This window comes from Danio aesculapii, chromosome 21 (assembly GCF_903798145.1).
Source record: "Danio aesculapii chromosome 21, fDanAes4.1, whole genome shotgun sequence".
Classification (NCBI taxonomy): Eukaryota; Metazoa; Chordata; class Actinopteri; order Cypriniformes; family Danionidae; genus Danio; species Danio aesculapii.
The window spans coordinates 21,904,432-21,932,272 of record NC_079455.1 but is presented as its reverse complement, the minus strand read 5'-3'; the positions used below and the strand labels follow the sequence as shown (position 1 = coordinate 21,932,272).

Genomic DNA, 27,841 nt, shown 5'->3' with positions numbered 1-27,841 from the left:
GGATAGATTTGTTGTACGGACATGTGATGTAACTGTTGGTCCAACATAATCTCACAGCAATTCCTAACTTTTTGATTTAGTGGCTATTTGTATGAATTTTACTATGATTTGCTAATTTGCGGACACACCTTGTAAAAATTTCAGACAAATGAAATCTGTATAAATAATTTAGTACAAATTATCCATTAGATACAGTATGTTTGCTCATGAGATCGGGCTTGCTGATCAAATATACCGCAGTTTCAAAAACATTTCTCATTTCTTGATGGCATGTTTTTTCTGATGGATGTCCACCTCAGGTTGGAGTAACACATGTCCTTTCTTTTGTCCTTATGATTATTAATAAAGATGAAAGTTTAATCATATCAAATCATCCCACTTCAGAGTAAAACTGGACAATATGTGTGTGATTGCTTTTCTGTATGCCAAATGTTTGGTTTCCTCAGGATCTACACAGCCAGGTCAGAGGTCATGAGACCTCTTGAGAGGACCTGGACTCAATTGGAAACAACTGTTCATTTAAGTTAATTCCTTTGTATGTAAGCTGCCAGTTTGGATGTAGATTATACCGTTTTTTTAACCAGTTTTGATAAAGATGGCTGAGAGTACAACCAGCCTTGGGTAAGAAACAGATTGTACTTTGAGTGTGTGTCAGCTCTGAACAGCCTAGTGGATGTCTGACATTTGAAGGCTTGAGGTATTGAGATATCGTTCAGAATTGTACGCATGCACCCACATGGAATTTTTCTAAGTCTATCTGTGTTTTAACTAATCAGGTCAAAACACCTATATGTACAATTCAATTCATTCAATTCATCTTTTTTCCATAGCACTTTTTTTCAATGTAAATTGTGTCAAAGCAGTTTAACATAGAGGATTATAGTAAATTAAAACTGTGTCAGTTCAGTCTTCAGAGTTCAGTTTAGTTCAGTTCAGTGTGGTTTAATTTTTTTACTGCTGAAAGTCCAAACACTGAAGAGCAAATCCATCGATGCACAGCTCCCCAAGTCCCAAACCATGCAAGCCAGTGGCGACAGCAGTGAAAAACAAACTTTACCAATTGACAAAAGTGAAGGAAAAAAAAACCTTGAGAGAAACCTGACTCAGTTGGGCACGGCTATTTCTCCTCTGGCCAAAATTCTTGTGCAGAGCTGACATTATGTAAAGTATAATTGTTGATGTTTTTAAGATTGTAAGCAGAGCGGCCTACGAACTCATTGTGTGTGTTGAAGCTGGCTTCTGCTGATGAAACTGCATCTTCAGTAAACTTTCAATTGATTCTCTGCCTCCGGCTCTTCTTTATCTGACAGACTGGTCATTTTTTGGGTTCAAACTGTAAATATCCCTACTTTCTCAACTTTAACTCCTATTTATTATTAAACAAACAGTAAATAAAACATGCAATAGCGTTCGACATTGTTTAATGAAATCATAATTGAATTATAAAGAATCTTCAGCAGTAGGAAAGGAAAGCCTTGACCTCTAAAGAACGAAACATTCTTTTGTCTCAAACAATGCCATAGAAACTATCAAAACATTTCAGTAATTTCATATTTGACTAATAATTTCCATTCCCACAGCCTGAATGACAGCAACAGCATATGTGCTGCACTGAGTTTGTCATATTTCCTGTTTTGTTATGCACTGAGCGTCTGTTATGAAGAGAAACAGAGAGAGAGAGAGTGATAAATAAAAGGGGACTCGTTTTTTTTCAAAGAGATAATGACCTTTGATAATGCCATCATCAAAGAGGAGTATCAAATTATGACTTGACTAGCAATGTATAAACTTCTTTTGTTCTCAAACAGTAAAGCATAATGTCTCTCCTACATACCAATTTCTGAGGTGACGGACTATGCAAACCTGGAATATGAGGAGAGTCAAATATATTGAGCATTCCTATTAAACTTTCACCATTTTATTTGTCGATTCTGATTCCGTGCTCTGCTTCTGTACATTGTAAAAAGGACAGAAGTTTCTTCATTAAAACAGCCCAGTGCTCTGATATAACTAAGGGAAGAATGTAGTGATGTCAAGTCACGCTAGCTTTACCCATCAAACTGCTTTGCTCAATAGGTGAACACCACTGGGATGTAGGTTTGAGACAACGTGTCAGATCTGTTGAAGTGTTTTTTTTTCTTCTTCATTATCACACGTTTGTAACTACGTTTGCATCATTAACATTATATAATACTTGTCATATAAATAGGATTTTTAAACTTTAAGTATTCATAATACAGCAGGTGAACAAGACCTGAATGACCTGCATCCGCTGAGAATCTGACATGTGGAACTAGTGGACATTTTTCTGTCCCATGAGGCCACAGGAGTTAAGGAGCTGTCAGATTAAATAAGAAAAACATGCATAACAAAGTCAAATAGCTTTCTGCACATACAATAGAGACCAAAAAATTGCTTCTAGTGGTTAAATTGGACTTTTAATATGTCTATACACTGTAAAAAAGGCTGGGTTTCACACAATCGATTTGAGCTGGGACAACATGAAGGAATTAAGTTAACATATTAGTTTTTACAAATTTAAGTAGATTGAACAGAAAACAGTTAAGTTGTCAAAAAATACTCTAGAATTGTGTTGTTTGAGCTCATTTTAAATAAGTAGAATAAACAGCAAACATCTTTTTTTTTTGAGTGTATGTGTATTCCAATTAAATACAAATTGATACAAAAATTGGTATCTCAATAATGTTTCTCCAATTTCAATATTATCTTTTCAAAAAAGGTATTCTGTGTTTTACAAATATTAATTCAATTAAAAAAGTTTTAAAAAGAGCTTCTGACTTAACCTTATAGCTTCATTTGATCCTCAAACTGTCTGTAATACCTTGTAGCTTTACCCTGCAGCATTTTGGAACATATTTTGAAGTCTGGTCCAATTTTAATTTGACAGTCTACTCACATGTACAGTGCAAACCTCTGAACAAAGCTGCCCCATTAACCACAATGCAATACAATCAGTGCAGGTCATCCTCCAAAGTATACAAGTTGCATAGTCCCCCCAAACCACCAGGGGATCCGCTTGATGTCTGAGATGATTTATTGACTAGGGCTGTGCCACTTGCTGTATCCAAAATCTCCCCTATATGCTCCTTTACTATTCTCTACATTAGTCTACTAGATGTAGTGAATGAAACGAGTGAGTGAATTCAGAAGGGATGCTGTTTTGTTTGTGCTTTGCTGGATGATAAGTCCCTCAGATAGATTAGATTTTCAACTTCTTGTTCAGACCCTGTGGTCCAAAATGCTTTGCATTGTGGAATTGATTGAGTGTTTTTCATAACATCCACTATGGTTCGGAAACCACTAAAATGGCTGCTTTGTCAAATAGTGCACTATATTGGGGTATGGGGCAATTTTAGATAAAGCCTACAATTCAATTTTTTGTTTGGTTTTTTGATTTTGACCTCCAACAACGTAAACAGGTTGCTCTATTCTGTTCCTTCCTTCAGCACTTCAACCACCAGCAGTCACTGTCTACCTATACAGCTGTCTTAAATGGTTTTTGATGCATCTTTTAAAACATAAAAGTTTGGTCAAATGGATTCAAGGGCATTGAAATCTAAGCCCCAGCATAGCTACAATAAATCTGTTCATAGATGATAACACAATGTGACCATGATTGACGAAACACTTTATATCTGATGTTAGTGCTAAAAACCCTTGGAACTTTACTTGATTTTGGCAAATTGTTAACAATATAATGACACATGCAGATATAAAGCAAAACTAACACCTCTGGAAATGCAAAGCTTAAGTTTCTAATGTTTATATATATATATATATAGATGCAAAGTTAACAACGACAAGGTCTCATTATTTGGAAGTAGAGAAATTTACTCATGGCATTTAAATCATTTTAAAATCCAGCACTTATGCAAAATCAATAGACTTCACCAATAAAGGCTCCTACTATAAAGCTTCTGTGAGAGAAAAATCCTGTCAAACTTCAACTGTCTCATAACACAAGAAGAGTCATTTAGCTTGGACACGGAAGAATGTTTCCTTTCGATGTCTTTCTACTCTGTATTCATGATCAGTTCCCACCAACTTAGAAACATGCTATTATAAAGCAGGAAAATGTCACATTCCACATTTCAACAAGAACTTCCCAACGAACACACTGATTTAATTTAGATAGATCTAGTATGACAATGAAGGACTTATCTTTCCTCTCGAACCCCACTCATTTTTACATTTTGTCCTTTGAAATGAACAGCGCTCTGTTTTAAATTCACTTTTCCAGATGGCGCCATCAAAATTCTACAAACCTCTGTTCAAAAGCGCTTTCTTTCTCCAGGCAATGTGGATAATGAACAGCAAATACAGCAAGCCTTGCAACACAAGTGCATAACACAAAAAAGTCTATAAATCACTTGAAATATAATCATTTGTTATTTTCTTTCCATTGGCAAATACACAACTTTTCAGCAACAATTGCTTTTAGGTTTCTTTTGTTCTGGATAATAAGAATTCAGTCATTTCAGAAGTTCAATGTCAATATTTCTGCCCAAACAATAATTAGAATCCCTAAACATTCAAACTGTTCCAACATCAATAATGCATGCTTCTACTTTTATAAGAGGTCTCATTCATTTATAAAAAGAATATGGTTTGGATTATAATCACAGAAAGACATGGAAATCTCTATATTTTACAGAGTCATTAAATAAACATTTTTTTCCTCAGTACACTGATGATTACAGAGAAAAAGGATATATATATATATATATATATATATATATATATATATATATATATATATATATATATATATATATATATATATATATATATCTTGAAGAATATGCTTTTTAAAAGAGGTACTGCATGCTTTTACATTGAGTTACAGCACCATTAATATATAAAGACTTGCACTTGTTTTAAATTTAGAACATCACAAGCTGTTCCCTGATAAATAATACAATAACTAACTTGTTCTTATATAATGTAGATATGTAATTAGCAAAGGCCTTAGCAAAACAGCCTGTCCACTGATACTGATGGCCTATTGAAACCTCCTGAAGGGATGTAATGAACGTATCAATTAGCTCCGCGTTATGACTGTCTGGTTCCTTATATGACTGCTGTAATTATGTCTATAGTGGCATAATGTTCCTTTTCATGAAACATTGTGGCGGAGTTTAATGTCCCATGAAGTAAAACGTAATTACTTGAAAAATATATTTTGTTTTACAATGCTTGTTTCATCTATTGGCATACGGTGGATAAAGTTTGTAAACTTTCTATGGCTGTACACATTGATTTTAGTGGATCTATAAGATGAGATGTATGATTAAAGAGTTCTCCTACAAGAAAGAGCCTCCTAATGATTTTGTGTCATAGTCTATTTTTATTATGTTGTTAGATTTGGCAAGTGAATGACAGTCAAAGAAAGTCTCAATGAAAACCATGATTATGAGGGTGAATGTAACACATGCAGCACAGTCTTACACAAGCACTGCACTTAAGCTTTTTTCAATACAAATACACCAAACTGGACCACAGGGATATACCAAAAAGGTTACTACACCAGCCACTTCAATCCAAACACTCTTCTAAAACATTTACTCCTATAACATGCATTTCAAGACTACATAAAGATATTCACATGAATTGTGTGCAATATATATGCAATATATACCAAAAGTGTGCATGTAGTGTGTTTGCTAATAAATAATAACACACTCATGCACACTAACTATTTTCTTTATGTGAAGTTTATTTATAAACTAATTTCGAGAGGATCATGTGCTTATGATTGCTTGCAACCGGCACCGCATAATTCAATTTATAATTCACCAATCAGACGATTCCTAAGCCACCATAAATACCCTAAGTTCCATATAACAGCCATCTTTGTTTTGAAGAATCCCCCCTTCCACCCCTACTCCTCCTCCTTTCCTAGATGGGTGGCACGGTGGCCCAGTGGTTAGCACTGTTGCCTCACAGCAAGACCGTCACTGGTTCTAGTCCTCACCAAGCCAGCCGTTTCTGTGCGGAGTTTACACATTCTCCCCGTGCTCACGTGGGTTTCCCCCAGGTTCCCCGGTTTCCTCCCACCGTCCAGAAACACACAACTTAGGTTAATTGACATCCAAATCACCACCATAGACATGCTTCTAGTAAGTAGTTATCTCTTAAGAGCAATCACTATCTGTTCATTAGCTACTGCAGGGGAGTTCTCGAGATCTACCTGAGCTCAAACTCCCCTCTCACCTTGCAAACGGGAGGGAGCCCTGGGCTCGAGGATCTTATAAGCTCAGGGCTCTCTCCCGGGACAGCATGCCAAACAAGCTTTATAATCAATCATCAGCTAAGTGTAAACTCCCTCCCGTTTGCAAGGTGAGAGGGGAGTTTGAGCTCAGGTAGATCTCGAGAACTCCCCTGCAGCGGAGTGAACTGCCAACTTATACAGCATATGTTTTACGCAGTGGATGCACTTCCAGCTGCAACCCATCACTGGGAAACATCCATACACATTCATTCACACACACACCATGCGCATGTCTTTGGACTGTGGGAGCACCAGGAGGAAACCCACGCAAACACAGGGAAGCAAACTCCACACATAAACGCTAACTGAACCAGCCGAGGCTCAAACCTGTGACCTTCTTACTGTGAGGTGATTGTGCTAGCCACCGTGCTGCCCATACTTAAATTTTATAAAGAAAAAAATATTTTGTCTGAATCCAACTTTGAAAGTTTAGAGACAGGAAAAACAGTCAACGGATTTGCTATTTATACAAACAAAGCAAGGTGTACAAATATTGTGTTAACATTGTGTTAATATTGTGTTTTTAGACTAGTTTAAGTTGGTCAGTGGTGCAGTCTATTTCAGCTGCCTCAAAGTGAAAAACTCCCACACTGCTGACATCTTGTCAAATGTGATACAGATGCACTGAAAGAAATAATCCATTATTTATCAGCCTATAATTTATTTTTTATCATGCTGAAACTTTCAAAAGTAAGCATTTGTTAGCTGATACCGATATGGCTGCCAATATCAATCATCACCAGACAGAATACTGCTTTTAACCCATTTTAAACAAACGTTATCTCATTAAAAATCTCATCAGATCTAATTCAACTAAAAATAATCCTCTGTAAACATTGAAACATTTGGATAGCATTTAGAAAACAGCTCAAATCACATGTTTAGGGGAAAAAAGTATGCCCAGTCTCCACTGAACAGTACAGTATGATTCAGTATGGGTCACGCTGATCAGGCTTGCTTTTCCACTGTCAACAGTGCACTTACTTGATATAGACATGATACACCAGAAAGTTATGATTGACATAATTTTTTGCTTGAAGAAGGTAGTATGGGCCGTTCACATATCATGTGTGCACTCGGGTTCATTATTTCAAAAGTAGGCACATGTTGTATTATTTTTACAGTGTGTTTAAAAATGGTGACTTCCCATGTTGTCGTTCCTCTTGTTTGTTGCATGCACAAGTGACGATTCTCTGTAAACCAGTAGCCTTCAGCAGTGAGTCTAGCTCTGCCCTTTTGGTACTGTGGTTACTGTTTTTCCAGATACCCTTACAAAAAAAGTGGTATATGTTACAGATCGCTTTTTTGGTACTGCTTACAATAAAAATAGAAATAAATGTGTACTGTACCAAACTATACCACCTCTGGGGAAATGAGTTATTACATTGTCAAAAAATATTGCAAATATACTGTATATAAAAAATATGTGGCGACGCAGTGGCGCAGTAGGTAGTGCTGTCGCCTCACAGCAAGAAGGTCGCTGGTTCAAGCCTCGGCTGGGTCAGTTGGCATTTCTGTGTGAAGTTTGCATGTTCTACCTGTGTTCACGTGGGTTTCCTCTGGGTGCTTGGGTTTCCCCCACAGTCCAAAGACATGCGGTACAGGTGAATTGGGTAGGCTAAATTGTCCGTAGTAAGTGTGTTTCCCAGTGATGGGTTGCAGCTGAAAGGGCATCCGCTGCATAAAACAAATGCTGGATAAGTTGGCGGTTTAATTCCACTGTGGTGACCCCAGATTAATAATCCAAAAAGAAAATGAATGAATAAAAAATGTGTTTTTAACAATGTTTATAAAAAAAATTACAAAGCAGACAATAACGCACTGCTTCATACAGTATTAAAACATGCCAGTAACTAAGTGATAATTACAGCCATGATCACCCAGCCACTCTTCTCATTCTCCTGTCTATTTTGAACAAATAGAAGATGCCAGATCGTCCAGATGAGCAATTTATGGCTGTTTTCGACATTAATTCTTCATGACGCTTGGAGTCAGAGAACACGCTGGCCCTTGGACCCTGTGCTCCTGTTGGGAATTACATACTGTACATACTGTGTCATTCTTTTCCAGCCTAGCTTGACGGATCTGGTGGCTACCACCGGAAGCAGCTTGCCACTCAACACAGTCTGCGGCAGGAACAAAATGTTTTTTTTTTCATCTCTTCACATGTCTATTAGATCTGTCTCTGAAGTGTACTGCAGGAAGGAGTTGCACCAAAATTGATTGACTCTCTAAAGTTCATAAATCCACAAAACAAAAAGGCAATCAAATCTTGGTTGAAATAGTGTGAAGGCCCTTTAGATGTAATCTTTCATTATTAAATAATAATCTAGACACTGAAGGATAAATAAATTATTTATTCGAATATGAATCGAAAAATTCTTACTTAACCTATGATGTATGTGAAGTTTTATTACTTTTATTTAATAAATAATAAGCGGATTCACTTGGATTATGTTTCTTCAATTGTTTAATTTATAAAAAGGAACATTTAAAACATGAAAAGATTTTTCCAGAAGCACACTGACTTAATCTATAACAAAAAAAAATGTTAATCTGTTTACTGTACATGATGTTTAAATAATAACTTAACACTTAATCAACCAACAAGTCTTACTGTACATTTACAGGTGTGCATGACCAACCATTCACTGACCAGAAAACATTCGAGAGATTGAGCAGGTTCATTAGGAGTAAAGGTGATGCCCTTAGTCAGGACACATAGGTCAGCACCTACTCTGATTTAAAAGAGTGTCCAGTGGGTTTTAGAGGCAAATGGAGGTCAGGAACTGTCTCTTATGTGGACCCTCCATTAGAGGGAAGCTTCTTACTCTGACACTCGAGATGAGGGGAGAAGTGGACAGCAGCCACTTAATTTGAATGACCAGGTCAAGATGTGAGTCTTTCATGAATGTGTGCAATTCCAAAATGGAGTCTTTGTAGCATTTCTTAAAGATAAATATACATTTGATCTGATCATCTAGAGCACGTTTTTGCATAGTAATGTTAGAGTGGGTGATTTATTTTAATATTTTTTATGATAGATGTATTTAAACATTAAAAAACAAAGAAAAAATCCTTCATACCAGTATCATGTCAAGCAGGATAGTCCATATATTTAGCAAAAGGCTATTTCTTTGTCACTGACTAATGTGTTTATAGACACTGCATGGTTTACTGCATGGAATTAATCAGACATCTGACTTTTGACTTAATGTTTGCAAGATGTTATGCTGATGACTTTCTGTAGCTTAAACACATATTAAACAATATGATCCATGATCCATTCAGCCCAGACTCATTGGAAATGTATCTATTTATAAATTATTTATAAAGTGATCTACGTTTTTGCCAAAAACAAACAAATTTTATTCTTGTTTCATTTTGATGCATGTTTCAGATGACAAATCCACGAATGTCTACATTTTTACTAATCTGAAGTAGACACATTCTAATAATCAATCATTCAATCATAATTTGTAATTATGATTCATGATTGTGGGCACTTCAAAATACTGTGAATAATTATTTATGAATTAAACTATAAGAGTAATCCTATTCTGAAAAGAATATTGATATTGTTGAATTGGCAGCGCTTGTTCCTCACAACACCAATTGCATGATGTCTTTATTAGGTCGTTAATTTTCAAACATTAACATTTTTACATATAGATCTGGCCTAAAACAATGAGAATTCAGTGCTTATTTATAGACATTTTGTTCTTTAACTCTTTACAGAAAAACTCCATTTGTTAAAATCAATTAATTTAACTAAAGTCAGTTTAATGACTGTTACAAAAGCATTTATTCATCTTAGCTGATGTTCATCTATTAGTCAATGCTTAACAACAGATTTAAATCAAAAGTCGTGATCATTTAATAAACAGTAAATAACCAATAAAATTCAGCTGCATTTTTTTATTGACAACAACATATAACTTGACAATAATACATACATGTTTATTAATGCAACTTTATTTTAAAGTGTACCTATTGCACTTTATAATCCTCTGATGATTAATTTGCTTACAACATTTATTTATATATATATATATATATATATATATATATATATATATATATATATATATATATATATATATATATATATATATAGAAACCTTACCCTAAACCCATCCAATAGAGTTTTCAAAATCAAACATAAGAGAAATGAACACTGTCTGCAACCACATAGTTTTACCTTGATTTTACATCACATTTATTTCTTTTGTGGAACTGTGCTTAATTGTGCTACCTGAGCACAATGTTGATTAAATTGTCCTATTTCTTCAAACATATGAATTGTATTTAAATTTCTTTTGTGCTGTAGCTGTGATTTCAAACCACTTAAATTAAATTTTCTTTTAAACTTCATAAAACTTACAGAATATTACTAAATGTATATTAAATTGTAGCAAAGCACATGTATCGTGATATAAAACACTCATTGATGGAGTAGAAACCAGATGTAATAAATAAATCTACTAACACAGGTGATCAGTGGAGAGGTAACACAAACACATAACCAAATACAAATAAAAAACAATAATGCTGGACAACAACATGTGGAACCAGTTCTTATAAACATAAGAGAAAAGAAATAAAATTAACTATCAAAAAAACCTACAGCAGCTAAACCTAAATAGAACATAAACGTGACAGTACAAAGATTACAATGATTATTGGATGGCAGGTACACTATAAAAAGCATAGACTAAAATTAATCTTGAGAAAACAGAACCCATAGAAACTCACGTCCATTTAAAGCATGAAACGGATATTACAAATTACTAACACTGCTGACGTTTTTTACGTGCGTACATGGAACTGACACTACCAGTCATAATGCAGGGACTTGTTGTTGCAGTGAAACAATTATTTTTATTACAATGTTAGCATGCTGTTGCTATAGAGATGCAATTCAATGGTTTGTCTGTATATACAAACTTAAAGGGATAGATCACCTAAAAATGAAAATGTATTCATCATTTAATCAACTTCAAGATATTCCAAACCCACAAACACACCACACGCACACAGAGAAAAATATTTTGAAGAATGTTAGAAATCATTAGTCCTTGGAATCCCTTTGTAGGGGAGAAAATACCATAGAACTCAATGGCTACCCATTTTTAACATTTTACAAATATTTTTGGGGGTTTTCACCTTTTTTAATGTATAGGACAGTAGAGATTATTGACAGGAACGCTTGGGGAGCAGAGAGACGGGAAGGACCAGCATAGAACCACAAGGCTGGAATTGAACTCGGGTTGCCATGAGCACCAAAGTGCATGTGTTGACGCACTAACCAATTCACCACTGGCGCCAACAGAACATTTTTTTTAAGAACTATCCATCATAGCAGATGCTAAAGAGATGTAGTTTGACAATTTAATATAATGTAGTTATTAATTTATATTCTATTATTGCAATACTACACATTATGAACATATAAAATGAGCTATACCTTTTTTATTAGCAGCTTTGAAAGATTTTTCAAATATATGAGAGATGTAGATCAGGGGTTCTCAACCTTTTTCACTTCGGGGCCTACTTATTTCTCCAATCAATTTTTGAAGGCCCACCTAACTGACTTTTTTGTTTGTTTGTTAATATTTTGAATTGAATTATTTTCTATTATCAGCATTTTATTTAAAAAAAATATTTAAATTGAATTATATATAAAACTATACATATTTATGTGAAATATACCATATAAACTAGCCAAACCAACGCTGACCAATGGACTAACAAAGCCTAAAGGCCAAGCGTTACAGTATTTATTTTAATGTATCCGGCATTAACTTGTGCATGATAAATACCTACGTGTGTGTGCGTGTGTGTGTGCGTGCGTGCGTGCGTGTGTGTGTGCATGCGTGCGTGCGTGCGTGCGTGCGTGTGTGTGTGTGTGTGTGTGTGTGTGTGTGTGCGTGCGTGCGTTCGTGTGTGCGTGTGTGTGTATGTGTGTGTGTGTGTTAGAGAGAGAGAGAGAGCGAGAGAGAGAGAAAGAGAGAGAGAGAATGTGAAGTGCAAGCGAAGACTGTGTGGATTGTGTTTGCGCTCACTCACACATGACGGTAGTCATCATGCGCAAGTTAAAGCAAAAGTCACGTTTAACTATTTCCCTTCAACAATATTTTCAACCAATTGGCTTTCTTATGGTTACAATCACTCTCATTGGTTGGCAATTGTTTCACACGTAGTGAGCAGTGAAATAACTAATGGCATAGTGGCCTGCCTAAATAATATTTGTATGTTCAAAATGGCAAAGAGGCAGCCATGCATATTTTAATTTCTTAAAACCAGAAGTAAATCTGATAATGAGCCGGAGATTTTGAGAAGACGAAACTGCGTGAATGGATCAGGGCAGCAGGAGACAGAAGCAAAGCGATCTCAAGTCAGACAGAAAACATGACAGGAGAGTTAACTGTGGGGTCTTCTTGAAGATTAAATTAGTCATTTCATGTTATTTCTCTTGGCACATTATAGTGAAGTGAACTGAATAGTGATTGCTCATATGATTTCTGTTTGTAGCTACATGTTTTTATTATACATGACTGACCTATAAGGTTATACGGCACAAAATAATTAAAGACCGTTCCGAAATGCAATGCTCTTTTTTTGCGCTATCACCGTTTAATGATGTTCCGGGAAAACTGAAATTGTTTTGGTGGACGTCGGTGCACTATTTCCTGGTTTTGTTCCAGGAATTATACATTTACAAATTAAGCACTGGTTTTGGTCCTAAATGCATACGTTTTTTAGCTGAAAATGCTTTTGCAAATGACCCTTTACACTAACATAAGATGGACGACACCACATACAGTAAGTCCTAAACTCTGCTTTCTCTGCCTTTTGTTTTCACAGAGTTCACAACGTGCAGCGAGTCTGGTCAGAAAGCACATACTCTCTCAGGACTGGTCACGTGTGTGGTTTGACCCCTCATCAGAGTGACAGTGGCCTGCACTTTGGCTGACCTCACAACAGCACATTACAACAGGACACTGTGAACTACTTCTCTCCAGAGACAGAGGGTCAACTTACATGCCTTCACCTCTCTGTCAATAATGCAGGTGCATTAGCACAGAATGAGAGGGTGGAACTTATTCGCAAAGATGTTTGTTCTGAAAAACAAACAAAAAAGCATGCATTATGATTTCATTTTAGTTTGGTGCAACTTTGCAAATGCAAGACAGAAAGCAGAAAATAAAGGTGTGCACATATTTAACTGAGGACGGAGCTGACAGTAACAAGGAATCAATAAATTTCACATTTCACAGTGCTACATTTTGCAGCACTATTATAAAATAATAAACCTTAAGGAAAAGGACAAAAGTACATCTAAATTCTGCAGCAAGACCGCTGAGGAAAAGAATTCACTTTCTTATGTTGCTGACACACTGCAAGATTATTTGACTCAAGGACCAACAAACCTGCATTGAATGCGAAGTTGACAAAGCTTTAAGAGTTGAAGTATGCTTAAAAGATTGTTAAATTCTTGCTGTCAAATTTTAATCTCAGCACTGTTCCTCAAGGAGGAAAGCTTTAAAACATTTCTCAATGTCCAAGGACGGCACATTCTCCCAAAGCAATGTAAAACACATAAGCTGTGTTTGTCAGTGAGGTCACTAAATTCCTTTTATACAGTCTTCCATCATTTATTTATTCATATTTTCAGCCACAAATCTTTTGAAAACCTGAGGAACATATTTAAATCAATTATAACCAATGGAAAACTTTCTGTACAAATATAATTATCAATAATAATATCATATGTGCGTAAATCACAAAATATTTAATTGAAATTTTTATGGAGCATAACATTAATCAGTTTCACAGCAACAATGACCTCTGGTAGACAAATCATAGTTATGTTAAAGATTAGAAGTTTTACAGTTTGTACATGATGTTAATAGGACTTGAAACTCACCTTCATTCTTCACTTGTGTTAGTTTACTTATATGTTAGTGGTTCTTCTTTTCCCAAATGAGACCTTTATTTTCCTCGTAACTACTGTACACTTCATTACTGTCACAATGACTACAAATCTGCCACCAAATAAACTACAAATCCCATCTTACCTGTTCTCACACACACCAGTTGCCGTTCAACTGCTGATTATGCACATCAATCATTACAGACTATTTATCCACCACACTTGCACACACACACACACATTGCTGAGTGTTATTTGTTTGTTTTGTTAGTTAAACGAACCTGTAACTTTACAAAGCGTTTATTTTCCATCTATTCCTAGCCTTTGTTTCTTGTTTGTCTTGCCTTTCTTGTCTCCGGTTTTGACCAGTTGCCTGTTTATCATCAACGATGACTTCTGGATGGTTTATGTACCTGATTGCTCCTGTTATTGACCCTTGCCTGATTTACTATTTCTGTAAGTAAATCAGCATTTGGATTCACATCTCTGTGAAAGCCTCCTTCAGTTACAATTACGCATTAAGAAATTTAATATATGGTAAAATGTGCTAATTACATATGTGACATACAAGTTCTTGTTTGGATTTTACACACACACATTTATATATATATATATATATATATATATATATATATATATATATATATATATATATATATATATATATATATATAGTTTTGCTTTTTCTTGTTCACTCAACTTTTGTAAACATCAGCTGCACTGACCACAAATTATTTGTCAGTAAAACAAAAAAAAAAAAACAACTGAACATTTTTGTCTGCAGAACTTGAATGCCTGAAGTGATCAAATAACCCTTAAAACCGTAAAAGAATCTTTATTTCCTTTTGTTTTTTTTCCTGTGGACTAATTTTTTTTAAAACATCAGTTGCACTGACCTAAAATGTCTGAAAATAAGAGAAAAAAAAAACGTTTTTTGAAATTGGTAATAAGAATTAATACATTTTAAGAACAAACAATAGTTCAATTGGGAAAAAAAAACTAAAATAGAGACAAATGTTAACAAAACATTTATTAGGCACAGAATTAGAAACAGGACAGAAGACAAAACAACTATTATGATAAACAAGACAAGGATCAAAACATGGCAGGACAAACAGGGAAAGATGCTTTGAAACACTCGGTGGTGTAAATTAACAAATTACAAATACTCAAATTACTGTAATTTAGTAGTTTTTCTCAGGAATTGTAATTTACTAAGTAGTTTTAAAAATGTGTTCTTTTACTTACCCTTGAGTACATTTTTAGTGCAGTATCAGTACTTTTACTTCACTATTTTCCTTCAACCTGCAGTCACTAGTTTATATTACTCTTGTTGTCTAGGGACTGGCCTACTTGTGATTATAGAAAGTAAAAGAAATGGACATTTTAAAAATGCAGCAAAGTGTTTGGAAGCATTAAAATAATCTAAGAAGATGTACAAATTCTGTACATGCACTAACTCAGAGACTGTTAAGATGCTGATGAGAAGACAATGTTTACTGTTTGATGGCTTAAAAAGATAGCTAAAGGGCCTTAAACAATAACTTAATCCACTACAGAATGTTACGTTTAAACATGCCTGCGCAAACTGCATGTAAACGCATCAGCCGTTCACAGCAAATACTCACTACTCTTGAGTACTTTTAAAAGGGCTACTAAGGCAAATTGAGACCTCCAGATTGGGAACCAGTGCTCTAAATAATGACTCAATTGTCTTATTCTCTCTATTGAGCTGATTTACTGTAAAATATTAATGGTTCCCATAGTTGAGGTTCTAATTCTTCTGTTTTACTGTTGATTTCTGGTTGACATAATTTTTATTGGTGGCTTATAAAAAAGAGTTGAGTAAAATAAAACCAAAAATGTTCAGTTGAATTCAAGATGTGGAATTAAAATTAAACATGCCCATCCACATCATTGTTGCCCATTGTCTGTGGTTTTCCTGTGGAATTGAGTTATCTTTGCAGTGTTGTCACTGGTAGTTTTTGTAGTCATCAGGTTCGCCCAGAACTGAACAAGAATGCAATTTCAGGGACACCTGGGTCTAGTTTGGTCTGAGCCACACAGTGATTTTGAATCACAATAATATCATTTCAATTCAGCTTACTGCATATTTTGGCAGAATGAACTTAAATTGCAGGTATATTTCAAAAAAGAGAATTTGTTAATCAAATTTAAAAGGTTAATTTAACATGCTTTTTAATTAGATTCTGGATGCCACACAATCCTGCTTGAGTATAAGCAAAAAGTCCACTTAGATGGAAAAAGTAGGATTGTGCAATGTTGCTGCAATAGCATATTTCTGGACAGATGTATAAAAAGCATTATAAAATGCTAACAAGAATGATCTAAATCTCCACATATAAACTCTTAAGCAAAAATTAAGCTGGGACAAACAACTAATTTAATGAGGCCTGTTTCTTCAAAGACCAAAACAGTGGCACTTAGAAAAATCGCATGCATAAACACGCGTGAATGAAGTTAATTAACGACCGCGTTCATGATGCAAATAAAACAAGCTAACAAGTAAACTTCTGCACCCACTAATAAGGCTAAGAATGGGAAATTACGGTAGTGTCAGGCTTACCAGGGCCAATCATGAGAAAGCCACAAGCTGCCTAGATAACTAGCCTCCAGACACACTGTGAATATGCCACAGGGAGCCTGAGCCCTCAGCCTAGTTACACAGACTATATGCCTATGAGAGGGCGGTTGTGTAGCATACAGGTAAGACAAATAGCAACCTAACAAGGCCCATGAAGACACATATTCACACACTCCGATATAAGGTATATACCCTTAGAGACAGAATAAAGGTGCGGAGGAAGGACACAGAAGAAAAAAAACAATAATAATGACATTGGTCAGGCTTCTCAGGGGATGTGGTTAACTACAGGCACCTCCACCCAACACCATGTCAAAATCGTGACATCGTGATCCACACTTACTGCAATGAATGAGAAGCCAGCCACTGTGATTTCCACAAAACACTTCCGCAATGGCAGCGACTGTCAACGTCATCTCAGAGTACAGAAAACCTTTATGTCCACCACAGATTAATGAATTGCGCATTTCATAATAAACAAGTCCTCTCTGACAGTGATGAATGTTGTGGCATGCGCATGGGGTCCAGACACTCTCTGTTACACCTTGGTAATTTGTCCTTTTCACACACGTTGACTGGAGTAGAAATCAATGAGTGAATGCTTTTCTAAATCATGTCCTCATATTGGAGACATATCAGAAGGAAACTGTCATTTTCTTCCTCTATGATCCCCTCCTTCTCCCCAGTATCACCTCAATTACTTTTGCCTTCCCTTCCAGATTCCTTTGGTGACACGAGTCCTGAACAGAAAAGCTTTTTGAAACCAACCTGTTTCAAGTTGAATCTGTGTTAAATGATAGCTGTCATTTAAGGGTATGTGTGTCTCAGTGTCACATGTATCCTAGCACTTTAACAGAAAAAGCTGTATAGGAAATAGATGCTGTGCATAGTGGCATCTGGCATTAGTTCCTGACGTGTTCCTATCCAGTCAAGTTTTAAGTTTCCACAAGATTTATGAGGATAGACATGTTTGGATCAGATTCTCCAAGCTTCTGCATTTCCTGCCTGCACCTCAAAATGAAACCTCCACTTCTGCATAAATACTTGGATGACAGAAGTGGCAAAGTGATTTTACTTACAAAAACATTCTTGATTTTTTGTGTAACCTATTTCTAAATCTAGATCTTTAAGGTTATAGACTTCGGTATATATTCTACTGTGTCTATATAACAAACAATGATGACCTTCAGAATACTACTGTACACTACAGTATATGATCCTTAATACTATCATACACATAAATGTTAACGCTAAATGTAGAAGCTACACACTATAAAAATGGTGCTAAATGTCGCTAAGTCATTCTTTGGCTTGTAATAATAGGAAAACCAATTTAAGTGCTATGTCCAGTAGCACCAATAAGGAGCCCATTAAGCCAAGTAATGGTTTTTCAGTGATTCTTTGGAGTGGTTAAGGTGCTGTTGCACCACCTGTAAAGATATTTTGTAGCACTTAAAGTGGTTCTTTATGACTGAGTCAAAGAGTCTTGTTTAGTGCTACTATATTGAGAACCATGTTGAAAAAAAGCAGGAAAATCTGAAAAAAGCAACAACCTTAGACCCAAATAAAGCAGTTTATTAATAAAGTAAACTACTAAAGGGTTGTGTGGGGGGCAGCAAGAAGGTCACTGGTTCAAGTCTTGGCCGGGTTAGTTGGCATTTCTGTGTGGAGTTTGCATGTTCTCCCCGTGTTCGCGTGGGTTTTCTCCAGGTGCTCCAGTTTCCCCCACAAGTTCAAAAGAGATGCACTATAGGTGAATTGGATGAGCTAAATTGTCCATAGTGTATGTGTGTGAATGAGTGTGTATGGGTGTTTTCCAGTGATGGGTTGCGGCTGGAACAGCATCCGCTGCTATAAACATATGTTGGATAAGTTGGCGGTTCTTTCCGCTGCGGCAACCCCATATTAATAAAGGGACTAAGCTAAAAAGAAAATGAATTAATGAATGAATGAATAAAACACTAAAACCAAAACCAGTTCAGTAGAGTAAAGTAAAGCTCAGCATTCATGAGATAAATTAATTATAATAGATAGCAACAGCTTTTCCATTGGTTATTTCACTATACTTACAGTAATTGTTTTAAAGCACCAACCAATATTAAACTGTTTAAACAAATGTTACAGCTATAGAATAATAAGACCGCTGCCACAAAAGTCCCTCTGTTTTATGCTGTTCTGATGATGCAATCATTCTGATGATGCAGTGATAAAGAAAAGATTGCATAATTTTGGAAATGTTTCTGTCAACACCCCTCTATTGGCAGAGCCCACAGACATTATGTCAGTGACAAATAACTTAACGTTTACCAACATAGAATAGAACAAGTGTAGACAAGTTGTAGGCACGTTTTAGAAAAAGCTAATTAACTGCATTACTGTTTCCGTTCAATACCTCTTTATTCCTATAGCACTTTTACAATGTAGATTGTGTCAAAGCAGCTTAACATAGAAGTTTTAGTAAACTAAAAGTCCACTTTTCAGAGTTAAAATTTAGTTTAGTTCATTCATTCATTTTCTTTTCAGCTTAGTCCTTTTATTAACCTGGGGTCACCACAGCGTAATGAACCGACAACTTATCCAGCACATGTTTTATGCAGCAGATGCCCTTCCTGCTGCAACCTATCACTGGGAAACATCCAATCACATTCATTCACACACATACACTATAGAGAATTTAGCTTACCCAATTCACCTCTACCACATGTCTTAGGACTGTAGCCTCCTTTTCACTGCACATGACAAACGACAAGCGACAGACTGCAAGTCATTCATTTCCAATGGAGAGAAGTCCGGGAGCTGCGTGGAGTTCCGATCCTCTCCTTATGCGTAAAATTCAGATCCGAATTGAGCTGCGGATCCGTTGAAATATTTGAACTTGTGCGACTAGACCGTATGTGACCGGCCGACCGGATGTGATGTATTCCAGTGTTGTCCAAGCAGGTGCGTGAGATGAGAAATACTTTTTTTTGGTTATTTTTTAAATCAGAAAAGTCTGTAGTAAAAAAACTTTTCTATTCTATTTCTATTTAAATAATAATAAAAATAAAAAAATTGATGTTGTCTCCACATTCCCTCCAATATTTTTTTGCGGTCTATGAGTTTGAAATCGGAGCACCTGGAGAAAACCCACGCTATTGTGGGGTAGACCATGTAAGCTCCACACAGAAACGCCAACTGACCAAACCGGGGTTTGAACCAGCAACCTTCTTGCTGTAAGGCAATCGTGCTACTCACTGTGCCACCGTGACACCCTAGTTCTTCAGTGAAGAACAAATCCATCTATGTGCAGCTCCACAAGTCCCGAACCAAGCAAGCTAGTGTCGACAGTGGTGAACAAACTTCACCAATTGATGAAAGTGAAGGAAAAAACCTTGAGAAAAAACAGGCTCAGTTTGGCAAAACCATTTATCATCTGGCCTTTTCTTCTTGATCTGACAATTATATAAATGCGATATGGCTGTATATTGGCTCTGGTGGGAAGCGTGCATTGTGTGCTTAGTGTCCCACCAGTGAGGATGTACAGCCATATCGCACTGCTGCAAGTGTGATATTGCATTTACAGTTTGACAGCATAAGCGTGTATATACAGTAAAGAAGGAAAGTCTTGAAACCCTTTTGTATGAGGAACTACTTTCTTCCCCCATTCATTCAAATCTGCAGCTGACGTCAGAACAGCAGATATGTTGCTACTTCACCAACGTCACTTTAGAACTACTTGAATGATTCTCTAGCGTACTGTCTAAAGTGATGACAAAACAGGTGATTTTGCTGACATTTTAAGATTATGAAGCTAAACGGCATGAAATGCCATCAGTCTACAGAGATTTCTCAGTATTTCTCTATTGTAACCAGGAGATCACAATAATTAACCCTGAAAAAGCCAACGCCAAGCAAAAACTACCAGATTACTGTTGTGTTTGTGATAAGAAAAAAGCTAAACACATACAGGCATTTCTTCTTTCTATCCATTACTGGACTAGTCTGCAGTAATGAAAATAAGAGACGCATTAGAAACAAACAGATGGTCAACCAAAAAGTAACTCAGGGTTATACAAATAGTGGCCAACACAAAATACATACTGTACATTCCTGATATGTGAGTCCCATCTCACACTTAATACACTACAATTATATGCTACTGTATAAATACAGCACTACAACATACAAAAGAGAGAGATTGACTTAGGATGTCACTCACCAGCTTTTTAATGTTTTGATCAGCTGTAGTTTGAAAATACACCAATCATTTCTCCTCTAAGAGCTTATTATGTGGTCTAAGTGGCCATCTTGTAGATAGACAATGTCAACTGTCTTTGCTCTGCTCAATGACAGGCTGATGGATGCAGGCATTACATCCTGCGAAATTATAAATATTTTTAAATTTAAATATTAAAAAGGCACTATCCTTATTAATAAACTGCATACGTTGCAATCTAAACAACTACATTCGCACTTAAAAAAGCCTCAAAAGCACATTATGTTGTCCAACAGCTGCAATATTTTAAAGCTTATTGGTCTGCTGTCACTCTATGTGAGCAGAGTAATACACAAGAGTGAAGAGGCTGTTTGAGTTCTTACATTGCAGAATATCGCATGGCTCTCAGCCATTAGATTAGAGAACCAGACAGAACTGTTGTATAAACAAAAATATATAATTTTTTACAGAAATATTTAGATATAGCATTGTGTACTTTATCATATCTAGGCATACAGTACATTAAAAACTAAACCAGTATTGTTTTGAAGAATAGTCTATTTTCCACAAAGTTATTCATCCTCTGAGCCAAATGTTTCTACTGTACAAATCCTTCATTTAGAGTTAATATCATTTCTCCCCCTCCTGTCAAAATCGTGTGCTTTGGGAAAGTCATTAAATGAATAATTATAGAGGAGCCCTGCTGAGTTAGTGTCATGGGACGATGTGTGCACTCTAGTGTTGATACCAAATGAATATCACTTATTTGAAAGCAAGAACAAAACCCTTGAGGCAAATCAATAACTAACAGGAAGGTTTCATTAACTAAAAACCTCTCACCGAGATTTATCTGAAGAAACTAGTGAACCTTCAGGACAGCAAGGTCAAAACACGACTGTTTGGTTTCTGACATGAGATTGCGAAGTCTGTTGTCCACTCTGGGATGTTTCTTTCATCTAACACAGGCTTTGATATTCTTTAAAGGTAAGGTGTACCCTAAAATGTATTTTACATCACTGACAACAGTGCGTCTGATGGTTGTGAAAGAGTGCTTATGCATCTCATGGCTGCATAAAACTTTGAGATGCAGCTTTGATCCTACATGCTAGCTTGAATCTTGAATACAAAATAAAATCTTAATGCTAGTAACCTTTCACTGATCTTTGCATAACTAAAGCAGACCGAACTTTATGCTTATTATAAACCAACCTCATGGGACGAAAAACTCCACGAGGAAGAAGTTGCTTACTTCTACTTTTGGTCTTATCACAGATTCTAAACATATCGGTTTTATTTCCAGCACCCATCAGTCACTACGTCCTAAGAATAAATCCTTCCACAATTACTGTAAAAATGGACCTAGTAAGTCATGTTCAGCCGTAAGCTTTAGGGTGTATCATCAAAATCTGAATCTTGTATAAACATTTCTTTAATTCCTGTTCATCTCCAGAAAATCAAAGCACTTGCCCTGTGAGCCTTCCAAGTGAATTAGCATAATGAGCCACCAAGGGTAGAGCTACCTGGATTACCTTATCAATTTTCAACCCTGGCTCCAACTGCGAGTCAATTTGAGAAAGCACCCAATTAACTTATATTAAAAAGTCAACATAATTATGTTGATGAGAAGTCCCTTTCATATTGGGGAAGGAGATATCTGAACCAGAGGAAGTGTTTTTCTCTGAATACTTATGAGCTGATTACGCATATCAGTGTGCTTCTGATATGCTATATTCAAGTCTCTTCTGCATTAATTTACTGCATTTTTCATTGATTTTTATATTCCGTTATTGCATTTTTAATAACTGTTATGTTCACAGTCAATCAAATATAACTTCTGATGTTCATTTGTATTATTTTAGTAAATACTGAGTGCAACTGAAATTTCTTTCAAAATATCATCATGAAGAGAGCGAGAGAGGGGGGGGGAGAGAGAGAGAGAGAGAGAGAGAGAGAGAGAGAGAGAGAGAGATTGTATGTGTGTGAGTGTGTGTGAGAGAGTGTGTGTGAAAGAGAGAGAGGGTGAGAGGCCAGAAAGGAAACGCCACTAGAGGCACCCTTTTTCTTTAAAGACCTTGTGTTGAAGGATTATTTATTTGTTATTGACACAACAAATATATTTACAGGAAATATTAAAATATTTTAGTCATTTTAATAAATAAAAATAATAATTGTATTAAATAAATGTAAATTAAATCCAAAATGTAGTTTTGTTGATTGATTTATTTACACATTTATTTATTTATCATCATTATCATTAGTAGAAATAGCACTTTCAATACTCACATATAATAATATTAGTCAATACAATCATAATAATCATTATTATAATTATAATTTGTAATAATTTTTCTCATCAATAATAATAATAATAATAATAATAATAATAATAATAATAATAATAATAATAATAGGTTATTATTATTTTGATTACCTTACATTTAAATATATATATATATATATATATATATATATATATATATATATATATATATATATATATATATATATATATATATATATAATATTGTAATATTGTATTATATAATGAATAATACATTTAATATAGCAAACAAACGTAACTACTGCAATATAATATGTTGATACTATAAGCTATATGTTTACTATTGTATTTGTTGTAAAGAGAAAATTTAGTTTATTTCTTCTGATAATGTATCTTTCTTTTTAGAAACAAACATATCTATTTATAAATCATGCAGTGGCCCGGTTAAATGTGTTGACGTTCTTTTTGAATGGGCATTTGTTCCCGCCCTTTAGCATCTCCTCACGCGCAGCTCCCGTTGCTCTAGGTGAAGCCCAACTCACTCACGAGCTTCAGAATGAAGCAGGTGTCCAACATGGCGAACACGAGCAACGGATCTCTCGCTACTCTCCTCATTTTAATCACCATTTCGGCAGCTATCCATACAGGTAGGAACTGCGCTTTTAGATTCATCTGCCTGTGTGTTTATGGCAAAAAAGGGTTTTCAGCAAGCGCGACGGACATTCGCGGCGTGCGGACATTTGTACACAGTGAGGCGTCTTGATTCAAAGTAGCTGATGTGCTACAAAGTTATATGTGTGTTGTTCAAACTGGTGTGTGAAAATCATATTTGATTCTTGTCTGAGCCTTTCTTTTAACTTTGACGCGGTAAAGTCTGCGGATGTTTCCCGGATGGCTTTTTGCCGCGGGTCTCTCATGCGGGAGAAGCGGGATGTTTCACTTCCATACAAAAACTAACATTGTTTTACCAGCGCTTAAGAAAAGCCGCAGAGCACTCTCTATATACCCTATCTTTTGGAAAGCGGAACATAAACTAACATTTACTGAAAGCAAAGCTCAGCAGCATCATCGTCCTGAAATATCAGCTCTCTTTTGGACGGATTATTGTAAAGGATTTGTATCGCAGTTCCTTTCAGTTAGATTGCTCATATGTGATTGTCAAATCACACACTCGCAGTCAATTTGAGCCTTTGCGAGTTTGCAAGTCATTGATATGGGTTGTGAAAACAAGAGCAGTTACGACGCATCACGGACCGCGAACATCATCACCTACGCTTCGTGCAGCCTGTGAATGAGTTCATTAAAGTTTAGCAATACGCATTGACGCTTTTGGTTTGAGATCAGAAGCAGTGAATTTGCTTTAAAGGGGCAGTTCACATAAAATTGCTACTGTCGTCGTTTAACTGTTCCCTGGGTCGTTTCAAATCTGTTTGTCTTTAATGGCACACAAAAGGAGACGCGGAGGGAGCATGACAGGGTCAGTCCCCATCCGTTTGATTCTTTTGAAAAGATGCAATAAAAGTGAATAGTGACTAAGGCATTCCGTTCTCCCTTTGTGCTCCTAGTCCGAAGACGCAGCTTCTGCTTTAGGAACAGCATGAGGGTGAATAAATGATAGAAATGTCATTTTTGGGGGAACTGTCCCTTTAAGTCAGAGTAGCGCATATGTGTGACTGCTCGCACTGAACTGGCAGCATCCGCGCGCTGCTTCTCTCTACTGTTTACACTTCTGGTTATTAAGAAAAGAAACAGTCGTTTAAATACGAAACTTTAGGAACCACTGAAGCAGATTTGCTTCAAACCAAACGTAAACGAGCCACTTTTTGATAACGTTGGGGGTAATTTGTAGAGTCCTCGCTGCTGAGGGAATGTTTTGTTGCTTGTGGCACTGCCAAGGTTTCCTCCGTCATTCATTGCATTGATGTTTATATCAGATCATATTATTTATATGGACATTATTTATTGGATATTCTTTAGAGAAGAGCATTCGAGTACATTTTTTCATGTCTGTCGCATTCGTAGTCAACAAGTGCGGATCTTTTCACTTAGGATAATAACGTGGCTTGTGCAATGCTCGGATGCTGCAAATATCGCCTATTTGTTTATGACGGGAGTTTTGTCGCGTTGCGTTGATGTAGAGGTTCTGCGTTTGCCGCGTCGCTAGTTTAAAGAGTAGATAGTGTGTATGGGTTAATCTCTCCGCATAACGATGCTAGGAAATAAGGTGTCACACAAAACAAAGCTGCTTTCACTTTTGGAAGAGAAATTAGACACACGTCTTGTCAAAACAAGGGACTTTCTGGAAATGCGCTTGGTTGCGGTGCTCATTGCCAAGGATATGTTTAGACATACACCGTAGAAAAACCGGTTTGCTTCTAAGTTCCTACATGTCCCCTTAGGATGATTTTTGCTATTTACATGAAATCATTATGATAATTTTGTCAGATTGTGATTTCATCACGGTCATGTGACTGAAATATGTAAATTTTTCACCACGTGTAATACAATGTTTTCAGTTCAGTCAGTATAGCCTAATGAGTGATGATGAGTGATACAGTTATTGCTGTGGTTAGTTTATTATCGTTTGATCAACGGAGCTGGTTGCAGTCAACATTAATAAAGTGTATGGGAATACAAAATGTATTTTAAATGTCTGAATAGATTTTAAATGCAAAATGTGATGATATTAGACTTTACTTTCAATGTTTTAATTTATTAGCAATAATGTTATGCATTAAGCTTTTTAACTAGTTTGAATCAACATTTTGACTAAGCATTAACAATGCCTCTGTGATTCTTGTCGATTCATTATATAATTAAAGGGATGAAAATGAAAATTCTGCCATCATTTATTCACCATTCATTTGTATCAAACCTGTTTTCCTTTTTTCTCTCTCTCCTCTTTCACAGCAAATAGGATATTTTGAAGAAAGCTGGAAACCTGTACCCATTGACTTCCATAGTATTTGCTTTTCCTACAATGGATGTCAGTGGTTTTCATCTTTCTTCAAAATATCTTCTTTAGTGTTCAACAGACTAAAGACATTCATAAAGCTTTGAAATCACTTAAGGTTAAGTGAATAGTAAGTTTTTTTTCAAGGCTCGATAACACAAAGAATGATAGTTAAAAATAACTATACATTAAAGGTCCAGTGGAGTGCTTTGAAATGTGCATTTTTAATCCAAAATTTGATATAATCACAACTGAAATATAAAGACAGCGTGGGACATATAGTAGCACTTCCTCTTTATAAATAAAACAACTAATAGCGTTTCGTTTTTATTACAGCTCATGCCAGTGAGAGTGGTTGAGATCAAGTGCATCAAATGAAAAGGGACTTGAAGGGGGCAGGACATGCCAGATACTATAGAGCATTTGATCGGTCAGAAAAAATGATGAGAAACTAAAATGTTAGGTGATGTCAAAAAGAATCATTGATCCGTTCAGACCAGGGGTGCACAAACCTTTTCTTATAAAGGGCCAAAATTTAAATATACCAAATTGTATTGCATTAAATTTGCCATGGGTAATTTCTAATTTATTTGTGTATTAAAACATTGCTTTAAAACATTAAATAATGTTGCAGTAGAATTTTTACGTTTTATAATGAACTTATTAAAGTAAAAACATAAATAATCCCGTTTATAACACAATGGAGTTCAGTGCTGAATACACTAGTCGAGCTGGTCCTGCCTTTGTCTGGACTGCTCGCCGATGTCTTGTGCGTCTGTCAAGTGACAGTATTTACATTTTAAAAGTCTGATTCATTTATAACATTTAAATGAAACATTTAATTTTTGTTGGCTTTTTTTGTAGCTCCTCAATTAAACACAGAAACAGAAGGTTATATTTAATTTGAAATGTCGGTTTCTGTCAAAGGCATTCGCCCCCAACAAACTCCCCATCATTTTCCCTCTCTTTTCAGATGGGATGGCGGGCCAAAGGTTACCATGGGCCAACCAAAGGTTTTGGCCCATGGGCCCTACTTTGGCCACCTCTGATTTAGACAGAAGTGTTTATATTTTCTAAATACAAATTTTGTGATTGTTTTGGACACACTAGCTTATAGATATCTTAAAAACCATCTAAAAAAACATTATTTTAATTTCACAGGAAGTTTATCTATGAACACAAAGCTCAGCATTGTTCCAGTTATTGTAAAACTGAACTATAGTTGTGACATCTGCTGCTTTAAATGCTTGAACTCTGAATGTATTCTGATTGGTTATCAACAATTAAAACTTTTTATTGATCCATCAGTTGAAAAGACAAGTGATTCTTACAATATTTTTCTTCTTTGCCATTATCATCATCATCATCACAGCTGTGACGTGGACTTTGCTGTTATTTCATATTTTCAATGTCTTTTACAAATATGTCTTCTTATTTATACTAGACTTATCTTACGTCCTTGGTGTGAAGGAGCCCTTTATATGGCTTTCAAGCATGTGCAAAATTCCATTCATTTGTTCTTACTACCCACTCTGACTCTTTAAATGCTTGGAGTTTCTTCTTTGCACATTATTATGTG

General features: G+C 35.8%; 1 protein-coding gene across 4 annotated transcripts in view; it reads left to right on the top strand.

Moving 5' to 3' along the window:
• Window positions 1-23,840: 23,840 nt before the first annotated feature.
• Window positions 23,841-27,841, top strand: part of cadm1a (cell adhesion molecule 1a) — a 508,053-nt gene continuing 504,052 nt past the window's right edge. For all 4 annotated transcript variants that reach the window (XM_056446059.1, XM_056446061.1, XM_056446060.1 and 1 more), the window contains exon 1: window positions 23,841-23,956. In XM_056446059.1, the coding sequence (XP_056302034.1) occupies window positions 23,866-23,956 (91 nt within the window). In that variant the 5' untranslated portion in view covers window positions 23,841-23,865. The remainder of the gene's footprint in view (window positions 23,957-27,841) is intronic.